We start from the raw sequence: 24,540 nt of genomic DNA on the forward strand, positions 1-24,540 counted from the left end.
GTGCAAGAGGCATCACTACAGTCCCTGGTTCAAAAACTGAATCACATCTGGCTGTGATTGGGAGTGTGATTAGGGCGGCTAACAATTGGCTCAGCATCGTCCAGGTTTGGCCGGGGTAGGCCGTCATTGTAAATAAGAATTTGTTCTCAACTGACTTGCCTAGTTAAATGAAGGTTAAATAAAAATATATATTGGGTACAGGAACAATGGTGGACATATTGAAGCATGTGGGAACAGTAGACTGGGATAGGGAGAGATTGAATATGTCTGTATAATGCTTCATAGCAAAGGGTCTGAATATTTATGTAAATAAGGTATTTCTGTTTTTTATTTGTATTAATTTTCAGATCATTTCGAAAAACCTGCTTTCACTTTGTCATTATGTTTTGTGTAGATTGATAAGGAACATTTTCTATTTAATCCATTTTAGAACAAGGCTGTAATTAATCCAACAAAATGTGGAAAAAGTCAAGGGGTCTGAATACTTTCCGAATGCGCTGTAAACTAAAGTAAAAAAAAAAAAAGTAAATTAAAACCATTTAAAATAATCTTAGTGTGAAAATAAAATAGTTATCTCAACTGCGTTTCCCCTCCAGTCAGCAGACGGCGATGTGTGTCTTTCAGGCGACGCTACCGGCGTGACGTATAATCTAGTGGACGGTTCTTCAGAAACAGTTCGTCAACCACCTCGGTAGCTTGCTGGCCAAAATAGCCGAAAGATTCAAGCTAATTATACGCTTTCGGTGTATATTAGCTACTGTGTTTTAGACACACCTCTGTCGTATCTACTTGTTAACCTATTTATTTTCATATTACATTATTTTGTATTAGTCAGCTATAGTAGCTGGCTGATTAAGTTAGCACTAGCCTAGTTGCTACTGCTAGCTAGCTAACATCCCCGAACATGAGCTCCCTAAACTACTCCCCTCCTGTTAAAGAAGAGGGGGTCCGCTGGACGGAGAAAGAAGCTCTGGGACTGAACATTGTCGTGAAAGAGGAGAAGGAAGAGGAGGATGTCACAGTAAAACAAGAAGTCGAGGCTGAGGCTGTTACAGTGAAAGAAGAGAAATATGTTTCAGTGAAAGAAGAGGAAGACTCGTTCAGAGTGAAAGAGGAAGAGGATGTCACAGTAAAAGAAGAGGAGGAAGAGAAAGAGGATGCAGTTTTTGGAGTGAAGAAGGAAGGGGAGATTACTGTCACATTGAAAGACGAAGAGGTGGAGATAGGAGATCTGATTAACACCAGTAAGTACCGCATTCAATTTGTTGCCACCCCTTGTTTTCTCCTTTCGGTTTCCAAAAAATGACTTAACATATATATTTGAGAAGGGTCTATCTGCTGACCGCAGACTGGGGGGCACGGCATGTAGTGATTTTCGTGTAGTGAAGATTTACTACACACCGTGCCCCCCAATAGGTCCATGCGAGAGTTGGGTTGGCTACACCAAAGATGATGGATATACTGACAAGATGTGTCTCTGCCCTAACAAGGGGAGACGTTGTCCACAAAACGGCACTGCGGGTTGTCTATCTCCCGCTACCCTGTCTTTGGATTGGTGGATACTTCTTATTATTGTCATCTATTGTTTATATTCTATGAGGGTTGTTGACGTCAACCGCCTGTATTCAATGGAGAGAGATGCTAAGCTGCTTGCATGAATATGCATAGCAATCTGGAGACAACTCCTATAGTGTTTTTATCAAAGTTGTTGGTATGTCACGTGTCCACATAACAACTTAAGCATTACGAAACTTCTGTTGGATCAAGTAAACCTCACGTAGAAAATAAGCCATTAATTTTGTTGTTGACCAAATTCGACACTTTCCACATTGTGTTGATAATTGTTTCCACTTGAATACAACCTACTGAAGAATGTGCAAAGTAGAAATAAAAATAATGGGATGCAAAGGAGCAAAATAAATAAATACAGTAGTGAACGAGGTAGTTGTTTGGGCTAAATTATAGGTGGGCTATGTACAGGTGCAGTAATCTGTGAGCTGCAACATCTCCTCCCCGCTGATCCTCAACACTGGGGCCCCACAAGGGTGCGTTCTGAGCCCTCTCCTGTACTCCCTGTTCACCCACGACTGCGTGGCCACGCACACCTCCAACTCAATCATCAAGTTTGCGGACGACACAACAGTGGTAGGCTTGATTACCAACAACGACGAGACTGCCTACAGGGAGGAGGTGAGGGCCCTCGGAGTGTGGTGTCAGGAAAATAACCTCACACTCAACGTCAACAAAACTAAGGAGATGATTGTGGACTTCAGGAAACAGCAGAGGGAACACCCCCCTATCCACATCGATGGAACAGTAGTGGAGAGGGTAGCAAGTTTTAAGTTCCTCGGCATACACATCACAGACAAACTGAATTGGTCCACTCACACAGACAGCATCGTGAAGAAGGCGCAGCAGCGCCTCTTCAACCTCAGGAGGCTGAAGAAATTCGGCTTGTCACCAAAAGCACTCACAAACTTCTACAGATGCACAGTCGAGAGCATCCTGGCGGGCTGTATCACCGCCTGGTATGGCAACTGCACCGCCCTCAACCGTAAGGCTCTCCAGAGGGTAGTGAGGTCTGCACAACGCATCACCGGGGGCAAACTACCTGCCCTCCAGGACACCTACACCACCCGATGTCACAGGAAGGCCATAAAGATCATCAAGGACATCAACCACCCGAGCCACTGCCTGTTCACCCCGCTATCATCCAGAAGGCGAGGTCAGTACAGGTGCATCAAAGCTGGGACCGAGAGACTGAAAAACAGCTTCTATCTCAAGGCCATCAGACTGTTAAACAGCCACCACTAACACTGAGTGGCTGCTGCCAACACACTGACACTGACTCAACTCCAGCCACTTTAATAATGGGAATTGATGGGAAATGATGTAAATATATCACTAGCCACTTTAAACAATGCTACCTTATATAATGTTACTTACCCTACATTATTCATCTCATATGCATACGTATATACTGTACTCTATATCATCGACTGTATCCTTATGTAATACATGTATCACTAGCCACTTTAAACTATGCCACTTTGTTTACATACTCATCTCATTTGTACATACTGTACTCGATACCATCTACTGTATCTTGCCTATGCTGCTCTGTACCATCACTCATTCATATATCCTTATGTACATATTCTTTATCCCCTTACACTGTGTACAAGACAGTAGTTTTGGAATTGTTAGTTAGATTACTTGTTATTACTGCATTGTTGGAACTAGAAGCACAAGCATTTCGCTACACTCGCATTAACATCTGCTAACCATGTGTATGTGACAAATAAAATTTGATTTGATTTGATTTAGAGTTGTCTCTTAAAACTAGTGAGGGAGATAAGTGTTTCCAGTTTCAGAGATTTTTGTAGTTCGTTCCAGTCATTGGCAGCAGAGAACTGGAAGGAGAGGCGGCCAAAGAAATAATTGGTTTTGGGGTGACCAGAGAGATATACCTGCCTGAGCGCGTGCTACAGGTGGGTGATGCTATGGTGACCAGCGAGCTGAGATAAGGGGGGACTTTACCTAGCAGGGTCTTGTAGATGACATTGAGCCAGTGGGTTTGGCGACGAGTATGAAGCGAGGGCCAGCCAACGAGAGCGTACAGGTCGCAGTGGTGGGTAGTATATGGGGCTTTGGTGACAAAACGGTTTGCACTGTGATAGACTGCATCAAATTTGTTGAGTAGGGTATTGGAGGCAATTTTGTAAATGACATCGCCGAAGTCGAGGATTGGTAGGATGGTCAGTTTTACAAGGATGTGTTTGGCAGCATGAGTGAAGGATGCTTTGTTGCAAAATAGGAAGCCTGGAGGGTTGTTAATACAGTGTCCAAAGAAGGGCCAGAAGTATACACAATGGTATCGTCTGCGTAGAGGTGGATCAGAGACTCACCAGCAGCAAGAGCGACATCATTGATGTATACAGAGAAGAGAGTCGGTCCAAGAATTGAACCCTGTGGCACCCCTATAGAGACTGCCAGAGGTCTGGACAGCAGACCCTCCGATTTGACACACTGAACTCTATCAGAGAAGTAGTTGGCGAACTAGGCGAGGCAATCATTTGAGAAACCAAGGCTGTTGAGTCTGCCGATGAGGATGTGGTGATTGACAGAGTCGGAAGCCTTGGCCAGATCAATGAATACGGCTGCACAGTAATGTTTCTTATCGATGGCGTTTAAGATATCGTTTAGGACCTTGAGCGTGGCTGAGGTGCACCCATGACCAGCTCTGAAACCAGATTGCATAGCAGAGAAGGTATGGTGAGATTCGAAATGGTCGGTAATCTGTTTGTTGACTTGGCTTTCGAAGACCTTAGAAAGGCAGGGTAGGATATATATAGGTCTGTAGCAGTTTGGGTCAAGAGTGTCCCCCCCCCTTTGAAGAGGGGGATGACCGCAGCTGCTTTCCAATCTTTGGGAATCTCAGACGACACGAAAGAGAGGTTGAACAGGCTAGTAATTGGGGTGGCAACAATTTCGGCAGATAATTTTAGAAAGAAGGGGTCCAGATTGTCTAGCCCGGCTGATTTGTAGGGGTCCAGATTTTGCAGCTCTTTCAGAACATCAGCTGACTGGATTTGGGAGGAGAAATGGGGAAGGCTTGGGCGAGTTGCTGTGGGGGGTGCTGTTGACCGGGGTAGGAGTAGCCAGGTGGAAAGCATGGCCAGCCGTAGAAAAATGCTTATTGAAATTCTCAATTCTCAATTATAGTGGATTTATCAGTGGTGACAGTATTTCCTATCTTCAGTGCAGTGGGCAGCTGGGAGGAGGTGTTCTTATTCTCCATGGACTTTACAGTGTCCCAGAACTTTTTTGAGTTAGTGTTGCAGGAAGCAAATTTCTGCTTGAAAAAAAGATACAACCTACTGTAGCCGGCTGGCTTGACCTAGAGAGTTACAACCTACTGTAACCTACTGGCATGACCTGGAGAGTTACAACCTACTGTAACCTACTGGCATGGCCTAGAGAGTTACAACCTACTGTAACCTACTGGCATGACCTAGAGAGGCACAACCTACTATAGCCTACTGGCATGACCTAGAGAGATACAACCTACTGTAGCCTACTGTCATGACCTAGAGAGATACAACCTACTGTACCCTACTGTCATGACCTAGAGTGCTAAAGTTGTAAAATTCCTGGATTTTAAATGAATATTTTCCAGTAATAATAATGATTTATCTTCCTATCCACATGTGGGATCCCTCTCCTTTGTCGTCCACTCTACACCAATAACAGACAACTACTGTGAGACTCCCAATCCCGGCCGAATGTGATACAGCCTGGATTCGAACCAGGGACTGTAGTGACGCCTCTTGCACTGAGATGCAGTGGCTTAGACCGCTACGTCCGTGTGTGTGTTAACTATTAGAATGATGTACTAGAATGCTTAAAAGTCCTCTACATTTTTATATATCGGTATCATTTTTTGGGGCAAGGAAAATATTGGATATCAGTATTGGCCAAAAATGTGATATCGGTGCATCCCTTTATTTTAAAATGTATCGCAATACCCCATAATTACATCACAATGCCCCATAATGACATCACATTACCCCATGATGCCAAAGCAAAAACAGGTTTAGATTTTTTGCAAATGTATTGAAACTATTCCCCAGGATAACTAGTCTCAGAATAATGTAAGTCTCAGATAGTTTTAACCCATTACAGTCTAAGCCCTGTTTGGGGGGGGGTTCTTCTAAGTTATTTGGAATTGTTTTAAGAAGGTTTAAACAACATGAAGGGCTTCCCCTGTATTGTACTGTTTTAAGAAGGTTATACCAAGGACAATTTGACTATTTGATTTTGAACTGTAAGACCCATGGACGTATCAACAAAAAATATTTGGCCATACTGCTATAACCCATATACTAATGCATTGCATAACATTCACTACATGGTACAGCAGTAACCATAGTAACATTGTTTCCGCCAAAACATCTAAAGGAAGTTTGTTCTGAAGTGTCTGTCCTGAATCTAAGAGAGATAGAAAAATGATATCTATATATTTTTTAATGTCTTTAACCCCCTTTTTTTTGTCACTTAAGTCTTTCCACATTTTGTTACGTTTACAGCCTTATTCTACAATGGATTAAAAAAATACAAATCCTCATCAATCTACACACAATACCCCGTAATGAGATAGAGAAAATAGATTTGGAGAAAAAATATCACATTTATTAAAAATAAAAAACAGATACCTTATTTACATACAGTGGGGAGAACAAGTATTTGATACACTGCCGATTTTGCAGGTTTCCCTACTTACAAAGCATGTAGAGGTCTGTCATTTTTTATCATAGATACACTTCAACTGTGAGAGACGGAATCTAAAACAAAAATCCAGAAAATCACTTTGTATGATTTTTAAGTAATTAATTTGCATTTTATTGCATGACATAAGTATTTGATACATCAGAAAAACAGAACTTAATATTTGGTACAGAAACCTTGTTTGCAATTACAGAGATCATACATTTCCTGTAGTTCTTGACCAGGTTTGCACACACTGCAGCAGGGATTTTGGCCCATTACAGACCTTCTCCAGATCCTTCAGATTTCGGGGCTGTCGCTGGGCAATGCGGACTTTCAGCTCCGTCCAAAGATTTTCTATTGGGTTCAGGTCTGGAGACTGGCTAGGCCACTCCAGGACATTGAGATGCTTCTTACGGAGCCACTCCTTAGATTCCCTGGCTGTGTGTTTCGGGTCGTTGTCATGCTGGAAGACCCAGCCACGACCCATCTTCAATGCTCTTACTGAGGAAAGGAGGTTGTTGGCCAAGATCTCGCGATACATGGCCCCATCCATCCTCCCCTCAATACGGTGCAGTCGTCCTGTGCCCTTTGCAGAAAAGCATCCCCAAAGAATGATGTTTCCACCTCCATGCTTCACGGTTGGGATGGTGTTCTTGGGGTTGTACTCATCCTTCTTCTTCCTCCAAACATGGCGAGTGGAGTTTAGACCAAAAAGCTCTATTTTTGTCTCATCAGACCACATGGCCTTCTGCCATTCCGCCTCTGGATCATCCATATGGTCATTGGCAAACTTCAGACGGGCCTGGACATGCGCTGGCTTGAGCAGGGGGACCTTGCGTGCGCTGCAGGATTTTAATCCATGACGTTGTAGTGTGTTAATAATAGTTTTCTTTGAGACTGTGGTCCCAGCTCTCTTCAGGTCATTGACCAGGTCCTGCCGTGTAGTTCTGGGCTGATCCCTCACCTTCCTCATGACATGTATTTTTTTAAACAAGCAGCTTTTTCAACTTGTAGAAAACAGCTAGCTACATTTTGAAGTGTTGCATTTTGATTCAAGTAGGTCACCAACGCAGTAAGTGTAACACAGCTTTTTTTTTGTTAGTCACTTATTGTTCAAGGGTACCCTTTCAATTCAGAGCCTGGATTTTCCCCTGAGGCTAATATCCATATCATGCTGCAATCAATTGAACAGGGCAAACGATAAGGTAGAACATCATTAAAATACTCCTACTACAATGTTAAAACATTCTACATTGTGACATCATTCAAATACTCCTACTACAATGTTAAACATTCAACATTGTGATCACAGCTATAAGGTTTCTCTCATGTGTGTATTCTCTGGTGTGAAGTCAGCTGGCTAGATGAAGGAAAACTCTTCCCACATTGATCACAGCTATAAGGTTTCTCTCCAGTGTAAACTCTCATGTGTCTTTTTAGTGAATCTGATCTTAAGAAACTCTTCCTGCAGTCAGAGCAGCAGTATGGTTTCTCTACTGTGTGTCTTCTCTGGTGTATTTTAAGTTCTGATGAAGATTTGCAACCTTTCCCACAGTCAGGGCAGCAATGAGATTTCTTCCCTGTGAGTCTCTGCTGGTGTTTCTTGAGGTGTTTTGACGTGGAGAGACACTTCTCTGCCTCATCAGCATCATGAGGTTGTTGAGGCCCCCCAGAGGATCCACGATAGTCACGTCTCTCTCCTGTGTGAACAACAGTCAGACAGATGGTTAAAGGCCCAACAGCAAAAATCCACTGTAAAAAGGTGATGCCAACAGCGTAGTCATGATGTTGTACAAACAATGACGTCTGTAATGAATGTTAATTATTTGACATTTGTCTTAATATAGTCAAGTGAATAACAATAGTCATATTTTGTCTTGTTTTCCCATTAGTAGTAACATCGACGATTGTATGCTAGAAATACGTTTTTAAAGTTGTTGAAATCCTAAGCAGTGTGCCAGACAACTTTCGTTACACAAAGCACCTCGTAACCTAGCTGGAAATGGGACAAACAGACCCCTTCTGTGGTAACAGACTGTGACGATTTGTAATCAAATCTAATTCCCAGGAACGGGGTTCATATGACCCACAGACACTGTGTGGGATAATAACATGGCCGTGTCCAACCCTGCTTGTTCCCTCGACTCCGCTACCAATCACCAATCTCCAACAGGGCCCTTTACCTGTATCACTAGACACTTCATAGTGAGCTACAGGTAGGAATCAGCAATGAATCCCAATAATGAGCCAACTATGGGAGGGGTAACCCTTTGTTGACAAATCTCTCAACGTATTACTGCTACCCTGGGGAACATTGAACACCATGGAACACCGGCTCCGACCCTCGTCGGATGTGGCAGAGCTTGCCACATCAGACTACAAAGGGAAGCACAGCCGATAGCTGGCCAGTGACACGAGCCTACAAGACGAGCTAAATAACTTCTATGCTCGCTTCGAGAAAAGTAATACTGAAACATGCATGAGACCATCAGCTGTTCTGGATGACTTTGTGATCACACTCTCCGCAGCCGATGTGAGTAAGACCTTTAAACAGGTTAACATTCACAAGGCCACAGGGCCAGACGGATTACCAGGACATGTACTCCAAGCATGCACTGACCAACTGGCAAGGGTATTCACTGACATTTTCATCCCCTGTCTGAGTCTGAGCAGACCACCATAGTCCCTGTGCCCAAGAACACTAAGGTAACCTGCCTAAATGACTACCGACCCGTAGCATTCGCGTCTGTAGCCATGAAGTGCTTTGAAAGGCTGGACGTGGCTCACATCAACACTATTTTCCCAGAAACCCTAGACCCACTCCCATTTGCATAACCCCCCCCCCCCCCCCCCCCCCCAACAGATGATGCAATCTCTATTGCACTCCACACTGCCCTTTCCGACCTGGACAAAAGGAACACCCATGTGAGAATGCTATTCATCGACTACAGCTCAGCGTTCAACACCATAGTGCCCTCAAAGCTCATGACTAAGCTAAGAAACCTGGGACTAAACTCTGAGCAAACCCCCATTCTCATCAAAGGGGTTGTAGTGGAGCACGTTGAGAGCTTCAAGTTCCTTGGTACCCACATCCTTGGTGTCCACATTATAGGCTTAGTTAACTGGTGAACTGTTGAAATCATGGAAACATAATGACGATTCTAATTCCAGATGTGGAATAGAATGTGCATCACCTTGAATATATTGTTGTTTGACTACCAATTAATAAACCAGGGAGGAATTACTGACAGAGTAGGAGCATGGTGGAGACATCCAAGAGAGTGAAATCAGGAAGGGAAATGACAGCAAGTAGTGCAGACGAAAGGGAGGAAATGTTCGTGAAGCAACAGATGTGCTGGAATGAGAACAATATAGGTGCTACTTTGAGAACACAAACTCTCACATCTTTCACAGCACAGAGCAAGGGAGTCCGGGGGATGACTGGAGGAGCAATGGAGGAAGCATTGAGGGATTATCTTGGCGTGAGTACAGTTGGTGACTGAGTGGACGATGGTGAAGAACAGTGGAGTGAAAAGGTCTAAAGTTGGTAGTTTAGGGTCGGAGTGGGAATCATCAGCAAGGATGTTTTTGTGGGTGACCTGTTAACGGTCTCAAAGATGGTGAAGGATGAATTGGGTAAAGTGGAATCGGTTCGAGTGACCAGGAGCGGTATGATTCTGATTGTGTGTCAACAGCGCAAAAGGAGAAAGCTTTGTGTGGTTTAGGTTAAACATTTCAGGTAGACGCACGTTGATTAAAATGAATGATAGATGGAAGGTTTTACTGTGGTTTGTTGAAGTGGTTCTCCCATCTTATGTAAAACCTGGGTAAGTGAGATATACAGAAGCCGCTGCAGTTTGGACATGTGGCAAGTGTTTGTCGAAGGAATAAATATGTCGTAGTCAGATGATGCATGTTGTAATGGGAATCACGTTCCTGGAGTGCCCAGTACGGATGAAGGCTGTCACAGTAGCTAGGATGATCGGGCCCATCCAGCAGGTGTCCTATATGGAGGCAGTGAAAATAGCTGAAGGAGTAGAGAGGAGATGGTAGTTCATGTCCCACAGTCTGCAGTGAAGCCATGCAGGAGAAGGATCCCAACAAACAAATGGTGAACAAGGTGGACTTTGTTGTGTTTATAGAGCGAATCTGCAGTTCAACCAATAACAAAGCTGTAATTCCACCACTGTTTTGGTAATAAGATGATGGATGGGGCTGGAGAAATTCATAGCCAGACCTATGGATGAAAGGACTGACCATCCATGATATCAACATTATAGTTTTAACCATGTTGAGGCTATACTTTGTTGGTTTACATTGTTTCTAAACATTGGAGTAGAAAAAAGCTTATTTGGGGTTCTGATGGGGTACAACAGTTGAACTAAGCTCATGAGGCATGTGTTATATTCTTCAAGAATCAATGGCTATAAATAAATTATTTAAAAGTCAAAATATGGATGTAGCAATTGCAAATTTCCCCTTTAACACCACATATCAGTTCAACAACCGCAGAGTTTGTGCTTCTGTTTTTAAGACAGTACTTACTAGTGTTAATCAGGGCCCGTGCATCGTTAGAACCATTGGATGCCTTAAGATGAGTTTGTGAAACCGGGCCCAGATATCCAGGTCCCTCCTCTTCTTCATTTTTCGACGTGACAGTCACCTCCCCCTCCTCTTCTTTCACTGAAACATCTTCCTCCTCCTCTTTAACTCTGAACGCATCTTCCTCTTCTTTAACTGAAACGTCTTTCTCTTCTTCTTTCACTGTAACAGCGTCACTCTCTACTTGTTTTTGTATTGTAACAGCCTCCTCTTCCTCCTCCACTTTCACGAGAGCTTCTTTATCCATCCAGCAGACCTCTTCTTCTTCAGCAGGAACGGGGTTCAGTTTGAGACTGGAGCTATGAGGCATGTACTGAAGTCGCTAAGCAGTATAATTGAAAGCAGTGTCACATTATCAGCAGCACGTAATCAATGACGTCTGAAGAATAATTTTGTCGAACACCTGATTGGTTTGGCAGCCGACAGTGCAGGTGGCTGCTGACTGATTAATTTACAAATCACCTTGCATAATATATAGCTACTCATTAGTAGTCATCAATAACAACATCATCAATAACTACATCATATCGAATAGGCTGGTCCTCCATATTACTTCACACCTGAATTTGGCATTCTACTGAATTCTGATTGGTTTTATGTAATAACTCCAAAAATAGAACTGTGAGGTGTTACTTTGCATTGGACATTTTTTTATATTTTATTTGAGATTTTATAAACAATACAAAACATACACATACAAACAACAACATCATACAAACTACATCACACCTGCCCAGACCCACTAGAACACACCTCCATCTCCATTAACTACATCACACCTGCCCAGACCCACTAGAACACAGCCCCATCTCCATTAACTACATCACACCTGCCCAGACCCACTAGAACACACCTCCATCTCCATTAACTATATCACACCTGCCCAGACCACCTAGAACACTGCCCCATCTCCATTAACTACATCACACCTGCCCAGACCCACTAGAACACACCTCCATCTCCATTAACTACATCACACCTGCCCAGACCCACTAGAACACAGCCCCATCTCCATTAACTACATCACACCTGCCCAGACCCACTAGAACACACCTCCATCTCCATTAACTACATCACACCTGCCCAGACCCACTAGAACACACCTCCATCTCCATTAACTACATCACACCTGCCCAGACCCACTAGAACACACCTCCATCTCCATTAACTATATCACACCTGCCCAGACCCACTAGAACACACCTCCATCTCCATTAACTATATCACACCTGTCCAGACCCACTAGAACACACCTCCATCTCCATTAACTATATCACACCTGTCCAGACCCACTAGAACACACCTCCATCTCCATTAACTACATAACACCTGTCCAGACCCACTAGAACACACCTCCATCTCCATTAACTATATCACACCTGTCCAGACCCACTAGAACACACCCCCATCTCCATTAACTACATCACACCTGCCCAGACCCACTAGAACACACCCCCATCTCCATTAACTACATCACACCTGCCCAGACCCACTAGAACACACCTCCATCTCCATTAACTACATCACACCTGCCCAGACCCACTAGAACACACCTCCATCTCCATTAACTACATCACACCTGCCCAGACCCACTAGAACACACCTCCATCTCCATTAACTACATCACACCTGCCCAGACCCACTAGAACACCGCCCCATCTCCATTAATAACTACATCACACCTGCGCAGACCCACTAGAACACCGCCCCATCTCCATTAATAACTACATCACACCTGCCCAGACCCACTAGAACACCGTCCCATCTCCATTAATAACTACATCACACCTGCCCAGACCCACTAGGACACCGCCCCATCTCCATTAATAACTACATCACACCTGCCCAGACCCACTAGGACACCGCCCCATCTCCATTAATAACTACATCACACCTGCCCAGACCCACTAGGACACCGCCCCATCTCCATTAATAACTACATCACACCTGCCCAGACCCACTAGAACACCGCCCCATCTCCATTAATAACTACATCACACCTGCCCAGACCCACTAGGACACCGCCCCATCTCCAGCGCCCGCAACAGCACCATTTTATTTCTCTCCGTCACTTTCAACTTTTAGATAATAAAGCATTTTATCTTTCTATTGAATTAGCAATAGAGGATTGGGTGATTTCCAGGTTTTAATTAAGTAAAATATTTAAGATGATATGCCATATGCCTCATATGCCATGTCTTGAAATATACAGACGGGCAAATTAAGTAATTTTACATTGTATAATTGTACTTCTGACAGCCAACTTTAATCCAGAAGCCATGGATTATTGAGTCATTGTTAGTTTTCCACTGAAGACACTCTGCTGTAGAATTTGTGAATTTGACATGTCAGTTGGAATAATAAAGTGAGCAGCTTCCCTTCCCCCACATCTCAGGCAGTTCTGTTACTCACAACACTTCCCCTGCTTTCCTTAACAATGGAAAAGCCCATTGAGCTAAAGCCTTGACATTTGTACAATTAGGAAATAATATTTCATGTTTTACTCGTACCTCAGCAAGCATTGTGAATGGTTAGGAAATAATTTGTAATGTTTTACTCGTACCTCAGCAAGCATTGTGAATGGTTAGGAAATAATATGTCATGTTTTACTCGTACCTCAGCCAGCATTGTGAATGGTGTCTGAGGCAGTGACAAACTAGACCATGGCAGTAAATCTAATACTTAGGTGTTTTTAGTCATGCATGAAAGGTCTGGGGTGGTTCTGTGGTTATAAGTTACTGACCTTGGAATACATTTCTGACCATTCTGGCAGGGTTTGAATCAAACCTAATGTCCACCTGGCACACTGACAGGGTCTGAATCAAACCCAATGTTAAGAGGGGAAGATTGGTCAAGAGGGTGATCATTATTGTTGTTCTACTGCCTGATTGTTATGCAAAAACACTGTTTACAAATGCTTTGTTAAAGAACAAGTTGTTGTTTCTGTCACACTGCTTTGCTTTATTTTGGCCAGGTCACAGTTGTAAATGAGAACCTGTTCTCAACTGGCCTACCTGGTTAAATAAAGGTTATTTTTTTACATTTATTTTGAATTTTTTTTACAACATTAACAATGTCTACACTGTATTTCTGAACCATTTGATGTTATTTTAGTGGACAAAAAAATGTGCTTTCTTTAAAAAACAAGGACATTTCTAAGTGACCCCAAACTTTTGAACGGTAGCATATGATGTATTGTTACAAAACATAGGAGCAGTATAGACCTAGTCTGTTCATTATATACATCTACATGATGTATTGTTACACCATGTAGGAGCAGTATAGACCTAGTCTGTTCATTATATACATATACATGATGTATTGTTACAACACGTAGGAGCAGTATAGACCTAGTCTGTTCATTATATACATCTACATGATGTATTGTTACAACACGTAGGAGCAGTATAGACCTAGTCTGTTCATTATATACATCTACATGATGTATTGTTACAACACGTAGGAGCAGTATAGACCTAGTCTGTTCATTATATACATATACATGATGTATTGTTACAAAACATAGGAGCAGTATAGACCTAGTCTGTTCATTATATACATATACATGATGTATTGTTACAACACGTAGGAGCAGTATAGACCTAGTCTGTTCATTATATACATCTACATGATGTATTGTTACACCACGTAGGAGCAGTATAGACCTAGTCTGTTCATTATATACATCTACATGATGTATTGTTACAACACGTAGGAGCAGTATAGACCTAGTCTGTTCATTATATACATCTACATGATGTATTGTTACAACACGTAGGAGCAGTATAGACCTAGTCTGTTCATTATATACATCTACATGATGTATTGTTACAACACGTAGGAGCAGTATAGACCTAGTCTGTTCATTATATACATCTACATGATGTATTGTTACAACACGTAGGAGCAGTATAGACCTAGTCTGTTCATTATATACATCTACATGATGTATTGTTACAACACGTAGGAGCAGTATAGACCTAGTCTGTTCATTATATACATCTACATGATGTATTGTTACAACACGTAGGAGCAGTATAGACCTAGTCTGTTCATTATATACATCTACATGATGTATTGTTACACCATGTTGGAGCAATATAGACCTAGTCTGTTCATTATATACATGATGTATTGTTACACCATGTAGGAGCAGTATAGACCTAGTCTGTTCATTATATACATCTACATGATGTATTGTTACAACACGTAGGAGCAGTATAGCCCTAGTCTGTTCATTATATACATCTACATGATGTATTGTTACACCATGTAGGAGTAGTATAGACCTAGTATAGACCTAGAGTGTTACAACCTACTGTAACCTACTGGCATGGCCTAGAGAGTTACACCCTACTGTAGCCTACTGGCATGACCTAGAGAGTTACAACCTACTGTATCCTACTGGCTTGACCTAGAGAGTTACAACCTACTGTAGCCTACTGGCTTGACCTAGAGAGTTACAACCTACTGTAGCCTACTGGCACGACCTAGAGTGTTACAACCTACTGTAACCTACTGGCATGACCTAGAGTGTTACAACCTACTGTAGCTTACTGGCATGGCCTAGAAAGTTACACCCTACTGTAGCCTACTGGCATGACCTAGAGAGATACAACCTACTGTAGCCTACTGGCATGACCTAGAGAGTGACAATTAGAGGTCGACCGATTATTCGGAATGGCCGATTTAATTAGGGCCGATTTCAAGTTTTCATATCAATCGGAAATGGGTATTTTTGGGCGCCGATTTGCTGTTTTTTATTTTTTATAAAAAAAAAATTATACCTTTATTTAACTAGGCAAGTCAGTTAAGAACACATTCTTATTTTCAATGACGACCTAGGAACGGTGGGTTAACTGCCTTGTTCAGTTTGCTTTATCTTAGCCAGGTCGCAGTTCTAAATGAGAACTTGTTCTCAACTTGTCTACCTGGTTAAATAAAGGTGAAATAAATAAAAAAGGGGCAGAATGACAGATGTTCACCTTGTCAGCTTGGGGGATTCAATCTTGCAACCTTACAGTTAACTAGTCCAACGATTTAACGACCTGCCTCTCTCTCTCGTTGCACTCCACAAGGAGACTGCCTGTTTCGCGAATGCAGTAAGCCAGGGTAAGTTGCTAGCTAATATTAAACTTATCTTATAAAAAAACAATCAATCATACACATGGTTGATGATATTACTAGATATTATCTAGCGTGTCCTGCGTTGCATATAATCTGACTAAGCATACAAGTATCTAAGTATCTGACAGAGCAGTGGTAGGCAGTATAGCTTCTGTCCATCTCCTCGCTCCTCCCTGGGCTCGAACCAGCAACAGAACGACAACAGCCACCACATCGAAGCTGCGTTACACATGCAGAGCAAGGGAAACAACCACCCCAAGGCTCAGAGCGAGTGAAGTTTGAAGTTTGAAACGCTATTAGCTCGTGCTAACTAGCCAGCCATTTCACTTCATCACCTTTCACACCTCATCTCGGGAGTTGATAGGTTTGAAGTCATAAACAGCACAATGCTTGACGCACAACGAAGAGCTGCTGGCAAAACGCATGAAAGTGCTGTTTGAATTAATGTTTACGCGCCTGCTTCTGCCTACCACCGCTCAGTCAGATACAGTGCCTTGCGAAAGTATTCGGCCCCCTTGAACTTTGCGACCTTTTGCCACATTTCAGGCTTCAAACATAAAGATATAAAACTGTATTTTTTTGTGAAGAATCAACAACAAGTGGGACACAATCAATAAGTGTAACGACATTTATTGGATATTTCAAACTTTTTTAACAAATCAAAAACTGAAAAATTGGGCGTGCAAAATTATTCAGCCCCCTTAAGTTAATACTTTGTAGCGCCACCTTTTGCTGCGATTACAGCTGTAAGTCGCTTGGGGTATGTCTCTATCAGTTTTGCACATCAAGAGACTGACATTTTTTTCCCATTCCTCCTTGCAAAACAGCTCGAGCTCAGTGAGGTTGGATGGAGAGCATTTGTGAACAGCAGTTTTCAGTTCTTTCCACAGATTCTCGATTGGATTCAGGTCTGGACTTTGACTTGGCCATTCTAACACCTGGATATGTTTATTTTTGAACCATTCCATTGTAGATTTTGCTTTATGTTTTGGATCATTGTCTTGTTGGAAGACAAATCTCCGTCCCAGTCTCAGGTCTTTTGCAGACTCCATCAGGTTTTCTACCAGAATGTTCCTGTATTTGGCTCCATCCATCTTCCCATCAATTTTAACCATCTTCCCTGTCCCTGCTGAAGAAAAGCAGGCCCAAACCATGATGCTGCCACCACCATGTTTGACAGTGGGGATGGTGTGTTCAGCTGTGTTGCTTTTACGCCAAACATAACGTTTTGCATTGTTGCCAAAAAGTTCAATTTTGGTTTCATCTGACCAGAGCACCTTCTTCCACATGTTTGGTGTGTCTCCCAGGTGGCTTGTGGCAAACTTTAAATGACACTTTATGGATATCTTTAAGAAATGGCTTTCTTCCTGCCACTCTTCCATAAAGGCCAGATTTGTGCAATATACGACTGATTGTTGTCCTATGGACAGAGTCTCCCACCTCAGCTGTAGATCTCTGCAGTTCATCCAGAGTGATCATGGGCCTCTTGGCTGCATCTCTGATCAGTCTTCTCCTTGTATGAGCTGAAAGTTTAGAGGGACGGCCAGGTCTTGGTAGATTTGCAGTGGTCTGATACTCCTTCCATTTCAATATTATCGCTTGCACAGTGCTCCTTGGGATGTTTAAAGCTTGGGAAATCTTTTTGTATCCAAATCCGGCTTTAAACTTCTTCACAACAGTATCTCGGCCTGGTGTGTTCCTTGTTCTTCATGATGCTCTCTGCGCTTTTAACGGACCTCTGAGACTATCACAGGGCAGGTGCATTTATACGGAGACTTGATTACACACAGGTGGATTGTATTTATCATCATTAGTAATTTAGGTCAACATTGGATCATTCAGAGATCCTCACTGAACTTCTGGAGAGAGTTTGCTGCACTGAAAGTAAAGGGGCTGAATAATTTTGCACGCCCAATTTTTCAGTTTTTGATTTGTTAAAAAAGTTTGAAATATCCAATAAATGTCGTTCCACTTCATGATTGTGTCCCACTTGTTGTTGATTCTTCACAAAAAAATACAGTTTTATATCTTTATGTTTGAAGCCTGAAATGTGGCAAAAGGTCGCAAAGTTCAAGGGGGCCGAATACTTTCGCAAGGCACTGTACTTAGATACTTGTATGCTCAGTCAGATTATATGCAACACAGGACAGGGTAGATAATGTCTTGTAATAACTACACATGGTTGATGATAACTCGTGATTATGATTGATTGTTTTTTATAAGATAAGTTTAATGCTAGCTAGCAACTTACCTTGGCTTACTGCATTTGCGTAACAGGCAGTCTCCTTGTGGAGTGCAACGAGAGAGAGGCAGGTCGTTATTGCGTTGGACTCGTTAACTGCAATGTTGCAAGATTGGATCCCCCGAGCTGACAATGTGAAAACAAGGTGAAATTTCTGCCCCTGAATGAGGCAGTTAACCCACCGTTCCTAGGCCGTCATTGAAAATACGAATGTGTTCTTAACTGACTTGCCTAGTTAAATAAAGGTGTAAAAAAAAAAAAAACGTCGCCCAGAAATACCGATTTCCGATTATGAAAACTTGAAATCGGCCCTAATTAATCGGTCAACCTCTAGCTTAGACCGCTGCATCCGTGTGTGTGTTAGCTATTTAACTATACTAGAATACTTAAAAGGCAAAATATTGGATATCGGTATCGGCCAAAAATGTAATAACGGTCTCAGGATATTGCTGAGAGAGAGAGAATCCCTCTAAGCTCACACAGCTCTCCTGCACCTTTATCAGATCCTCAGCGATTCACGTCAGGTGTAATGTGCTGCAATCATCATGGTGTGGAACTGTTGTTTTGAGTGAGGCAATAACAGGCACAGTCTCGTTTCACAGATCTGTTCAATCTGCTTTGAAAGTATCAGAAACCTCTTGTTTTCGGGTCTGAATCGGGTCTACCTCAGTTGAAGTTAAAACTATCTCCGAGCATAGTAGCTTGATGGCCTCGAATGTTAATTTTAGCGCCCCCAGACAAAACCGCACACCCAGGCAAAGTGCTAGTCTCTGGGCTTTCAGCCTCGGGAGAGGGCGGTGATGAAACTGGGTCTTGTAGGCCAGGCTCATCAAACTAATATTTTAAAATATATTTTTACTGCTAAATTCACATACACTTTAAGAATACTGCTGGAGCAAACGGAAAACACATTGGGTTTTTACAGAAATGTTTGATGATTGACTAGGAATGCCTTGGTGACCACTGTTTTTCACACTGGCTATTATTTTAATGAACTCCCCCAAACAAGACCAAATCTGAACCAATCATAGACTTATATGTTTCACAAGTTTGGCCACACAGTACAGCACAGTAGACAACTAAGTAACTAGATACTCTGTTTGTCTTTGACAGGAGAGAGACCAGATTCTCCCTCTGACAGCGGGAAGAGTCCTTCAGGGGAACCAGACCCAGGGAAGAGTCCTTCAGGGGAACCAGACCCAGGGAATAGTCCGTCAGGGGAACCAGACCCAGGGAAGAGTCCTTCAGGGGAACCAGACCCAGGGAAGAGTCCTTCATGGGAATCAGACCCAGAGACGCCCAAAGCAACAGGAGGACATCACTGCTCCCGCTGTGGAAAGAGTTTTACCAAGTTAGGGAGCCTGAAGAAACATGAGAGGACACACACAGGAAAAAAGACTTTCCAATGTTCCCAGTGTGGAAAAGGTTTTCTCTGGTTATATCACCTGAATAGGCATGAGAGGACACACACAGGGGAAAAACCTTTCCAATGCTCCCAGTGTGGAAAGAGTTTTAACGAATTGGGGTACCTATTAATACACAAGAGAATACACTCTGGAGAGAAGCCTTACCAGTGCTCCAAATGTGGAATGACTTTTACCTGGTTAGGGAGCCTGAAAACACACGAGAGAATACACACTGGAGAAAATCCTTTCCAATGTTCCCACTGTGGAAAGAATTTTACTCAGTTAGGGAACCTAAATCGACACAAGAGGACACACACAGGAGAGAAGCCTTACCAATGCTCTCAGTGTGGAAAGAGTTTTAGGGGTTTAGTGAGCCTGAAACAGCATAAGAGAATACACACAGGAGAGAAGCCGTATCACTGTTCCCAGTGTGGAAAGAGTTTTAGATGGTTAGGGACCTTGAAAATGCATGAGAGGACACACACCGGAGAAAAACCGTACCAATGCACCGTGTGTGGAAAGAGATTTACCCAGTTAAAGTCCATGAAATTACATGGGAGAATACATACAGGAGAGAAGCCTTACCACTGCTCCCACTGTGGAATGGCTTTTACCTGGTTGGTAAACATGAAAACTCACGAGAGAATACACACAGGAGAGAAGCCTTATCAATGTTCCCAGTGTGGAAAGAATTTTAGGGGTTTAGTGAACCTGAAACAGCATGAGAGGACACACCCACAAGAAAAGCCTTACCAATGCTCCCTGTGTGGAAAGTGTTTTACCAAGTTAGGGGGTCTGACAAGGCATGAGAGGACACACACAGGAGGGGATAAGACGTACCACTGCTCCCTGTGCGGAAAGACATTTAACAGGTTAAGGCATCTGAATAAGCATGAAAGAATACATACACAGGAGGAGAAGACATACCACTGCTCTCAATGTGAAAAGACATTTTCCCAGTCAGAGGACCTGAAATCACATGAGAGAATAGAGAGGCTGTGTTCTGACTTATGTTTTTGACTTGAGAATTTGTGTTTTTGTTTATGCCGCATTAAATCATATTGTTTATATGAAGTCTTAAACAAAAAAGGTTTACTTTAAAAAAAAAAGTTTTGTATACAAGTGTACAGGTTTCAGAACATCTCATAGTAAAAGGAGTCTATCTCCTGTTTCTGGACAGGACTCTAGTCTATAGAGTACCACAGTATAGTAACAGGAGTCTATCTCCTGTTTCTGTAGTGAGGCAGCTTGATGTACTTCTCCTGGACAAGATGGCTGTCTTAATATTTTACTGCTCCTCTTTAATTATTTGTTACTTTTATTTCTTATTCATATTCATTTTTTGTTGTTGATTAGGGCTTGTAAGTAAGCATTTCACTGTAAGGTGCATGTGTGTGTTCGGTGCATGTGACATAATATTAAGTTGTTATATAGATTAATGGAATTTTGCATTTCTTGATTCCAGCCTTGAAACCTCTTGAATTGGATTTGTTATATGATTTGGATATTGCTAAATTAATTTGATTGGATTCAGTTGCAGATAAACATATTAGTACCATTGTACTTTTTCTTAAACAATTACCTATTTCTTCTAAAATAAGTTGAAATTGATGGTCTCCACACCTTATAGTATTTTCAACATTGCAGAACCAATACATTTTTTGTTAACTTAAGTTTACATTCGGCTAATTCAGCCACACCCATTGCTGACAGGTGTATAAAATCGAGCACACAGCAATGCAATCTCCATAGACAAACATTGGCAGTAGAATGGCCTTACTGAATTTCAACATGGCACCGTCATAGGATGCCACCTTTCCAACAAGTCAGTTTGTCAAATTTCTGCCATGCTTGAGCTGCCCCGGTCAACTGTAAGTGCTGTTATTGTGAAGTGGAAACATCTAGGAGCAACAATGGCTCTGCCAAAAAGTGGTAGGCCACACAAGCTTACAGAACGGGACCGCTGAGTGCTGAAGCGCGTAGCACTTAAAAATCGTCTGTCCTCGGTTGAAACACTCACTACTACCGAGTTCCAAACTGCCTCTGGAAGCAACGTCAGCACAATAACTGTTCGTCAGGAGCTACTTGACTATCCACACATTACGCACACACACACACACACCGCAGCCTAGCCTGAAAATATTTTTGATATCTAGGAATGTTCTGACAAATATTTCCAGGCTCCGCTGGCATGGAATCTCCCAGGACAAACATCCATGCTCTCCTCCCGGAGGTTATAACAACACAACATCAAACACCGTAAATACACAACTTGATGGAACCACATGAAAAGGTTGGGAACATGTTTTCATTGGCCAGTGAGGTTAAGCCCTCGTCACAGCTACAACTTATTTATCAGAATTCCTGCTGTAAAAATAGCTACATTATTTCTGACACCCACAACTAAACTGCACCACGCAAGTTTGATAAGATTTATGTTTAGTTTGTTAAAATAGAATAGAATCTTTAGTCTTGGGTCCCTGCATTTTTAAAACATTTCTTTACTTTTGATATTGAATACTGCATTTTTTTTTAGGAAGAGCTTGCAGGTAACAGGGTGTTTATACTATTGGTAAAACATGTGGATAACCACGCTAGCTTCGCTCTCGTGTGATGCTAGCAAGTATAATAGGTAGTGCTAGGTATCAACAGCCTCCCGAGTGGCACAGCACTGCATCGCACTACAGATCCGGGTTCGATCCCGGGCTGTGTCGCAGCCGGCCACAACCGGGAGACCCATGAGGCGGCACACAATTGACCCAGCGTCGTCTGGGATAGGGGAGGGTTTCGCCGGCTTGGATGTCCTTGTCCCACCGATCATCAGATATAAATGATAGTTTTACAGTCTAAGCCCTGTCGGAGGGGGAGGTTCTTCTAAACTATATGGAATTGTTTTAAGAAGGTTCAAACAACAAGTAGGGCTTCCCCAGTATTGTGCTGTTTTAAGAAGGTTATACCAAGGATCATTTTGAACTGTAAGACTCATTGAAGTATCAACAAAAAATATTAAAAAGTAATTTTATGTAAAAAATTATTTGGCCATACTGTTATAACCATAGTAACACATTGGATAACATTCACAACATGGAACAACAGTACCCATAGTAACACATTGGATAACAGTCACAACATGGAACAACAGTAACCATAGTAACACATTGGATAACATTCACAACATGGAACAACCGTAACCATAATAACATTGTTTCCCCCAGAACATCTAAAGGAAGTTTGTTCTGAAGTGTCTGTCCTGAATCTGAGAGATACATGTCTTTAACCCCTTATTTATGTCACTAAAGTCTTTCCACATTTTGTTACGTTACAGCCTTATTCTACAATGGATTAAAAAAATACAAATCCTCATCAATCTACACACAATACCCCATAATGACATCACAATACCCCATAATGACAAAGAGTAAACAAGTTTGGAGAAATGGTGGTATGGGATGAATTGGACCACAGAGTGAAGGAAAAGCAGCCAACAACTGTTCAGCATATGTGGGAACTCCTTCAAGACTGTTGGAAAAGCATTCCAGGTGAAGCTGGTTGAGAAAATCAAAAATATATTTGTAATTGTTTAACACTTTTTTCGTTACTACATGATTCCATATGTGTTATTTCGTGGTTTTGATGTCTTCACTATTATTCTACAATGTAGAAAATTGTAAAAATAAAGAAAAACCCTTCAATGACTAGATGTGTCCAAAATGTTGACTGATACTGTATATCTCTTGAATGTTTTTGCATTCAGTTACTCTGTGATGACCAGTTCTGCTCTTTTATTGAGGGATCTAGTCTAGTTTTTGGGATAGGGGGCAGCATTTTCACTTTTAGATGAATAGCGTGCCCAGAGTGAACTGCCTCCTACTCTGTCCCAGATGCTAATACACTGCTCAAAAAAATCAAGGGAACACTTAAAAAACAATATGTAACTCCAAGTCAATCACACTTCTGTGAAATCAAACTGTCCACTTAGGAAGCAACACTGATTGACAATAAATTTCACATGCTGTTGTGCAAATGGAATAGACAACAGGTGGAAATTATAGGCAATTAGCAAGACACCCCCAATAAAGGAGTGGTTCTGCAGGTGGTGTCCACAGACCACTTCTCAGTTTCTATGCTTCCTGGCTGGTGTTTTGGTCACTTTTGAATGCTGGCGGTGCTTTCACTCTAGTGGTAGCATGAGACGGAGTCTACAACCCACGCAAGTGACTCAGGTAGTGCAGCTCATCCAGGATGGCATATCAATGCGAGCTGTGGCAAGAAGGTTTGCTGTGTCTGTCAGCTTAGGGTCCAGAGCATGGAGGCGCTACCAGGAGACAGGCCAGTACATCAGGAGACGTGGAGGAGGCCGTAGGAGGGCAACAACCCAGCAGCAGGACCTCTACCTCCGCCTTTGTGCAAGGAGGAGCAGGAGGAGCACTGACATAGCCCTGCAAAATGACCTCCAGCAGGCCACAAATGTGCATGTGTCTGCTCAAACGGTCAGAAACAGACTCCATGAGGGTGGTATGAGGGCCCGACCTCCACAGGTGGGGGTTGTGCTTACAGCCCAACACCATGCAGGACGTTTGGCATTTGCCAGAGAACACCAAGATTGGCCAATTCGCCACTGGTGCCCTGTGCTCTTCACAGATGAAAGCAGGTTCACACTGAGCACATGTGACAGACGTGACAGAGTCTGGAGACGCCGTGGAGAACATTCTGCTACCTGCAACATCCTCCAGCATGACCGGTTTGGCGTTGGGTCAGTCATGGTGTGGGGTGGCATTTCTTTGGGGGGCCGCACAGCCCTTCATGTGCTCGTCAGAGGTAGCCTGACTGCCATTATGTACCGAGATGAGATCCTCAGACCCCTTGTGAGACCATATGCTGGTGCGGTTGGCC

General features: G+C 42.6%; 1 protein-coding gene across 1 annotated transcript; it reads left to right on the plus strand.

Annotated features, from left to right (window-relative positions):
- Window positions 1–666: 666 nt before the first annotated feature.
- LOC110487363 (zinc finger protein 2 homolog) lies at window positions 667–21,477 on the plus strand. Its single transcript, XM_021559289.2, has 2 exons — window positions 667–1,244; window positions 19,355–21,477. The coding sequence occupies exons 1-2, from the start codon at window positions 905–907 to the stop codon at window positions 20,665–20,667; spliced, it is 1,653 nt and encodes a 550-aa protein (XP_021414964.2). The 5' UTR covers window positions 667–904; the 3' UTR covers window positions 20,668–21,477.
- The last annotated feature ends 3,063 nt before the right edge of the window (window positions 21,478–24,540 follow it).

This window comes from Oncorhynchus mykiss, chromosome 13, assembly GCF_013265735.2.
Source record: "Oncorhynchus mykiss isolate Arlee chromosome 13, USDA_OmykA_1.1, whole genome shotgun sequence".
NCBI classification, from domain to species: Eukaryota; Metazoa; Chordata; class Actinopteri; order Salmoniformes; family Salmonidae; genus Oncorhynchus; species Oncorhynchus mykiss.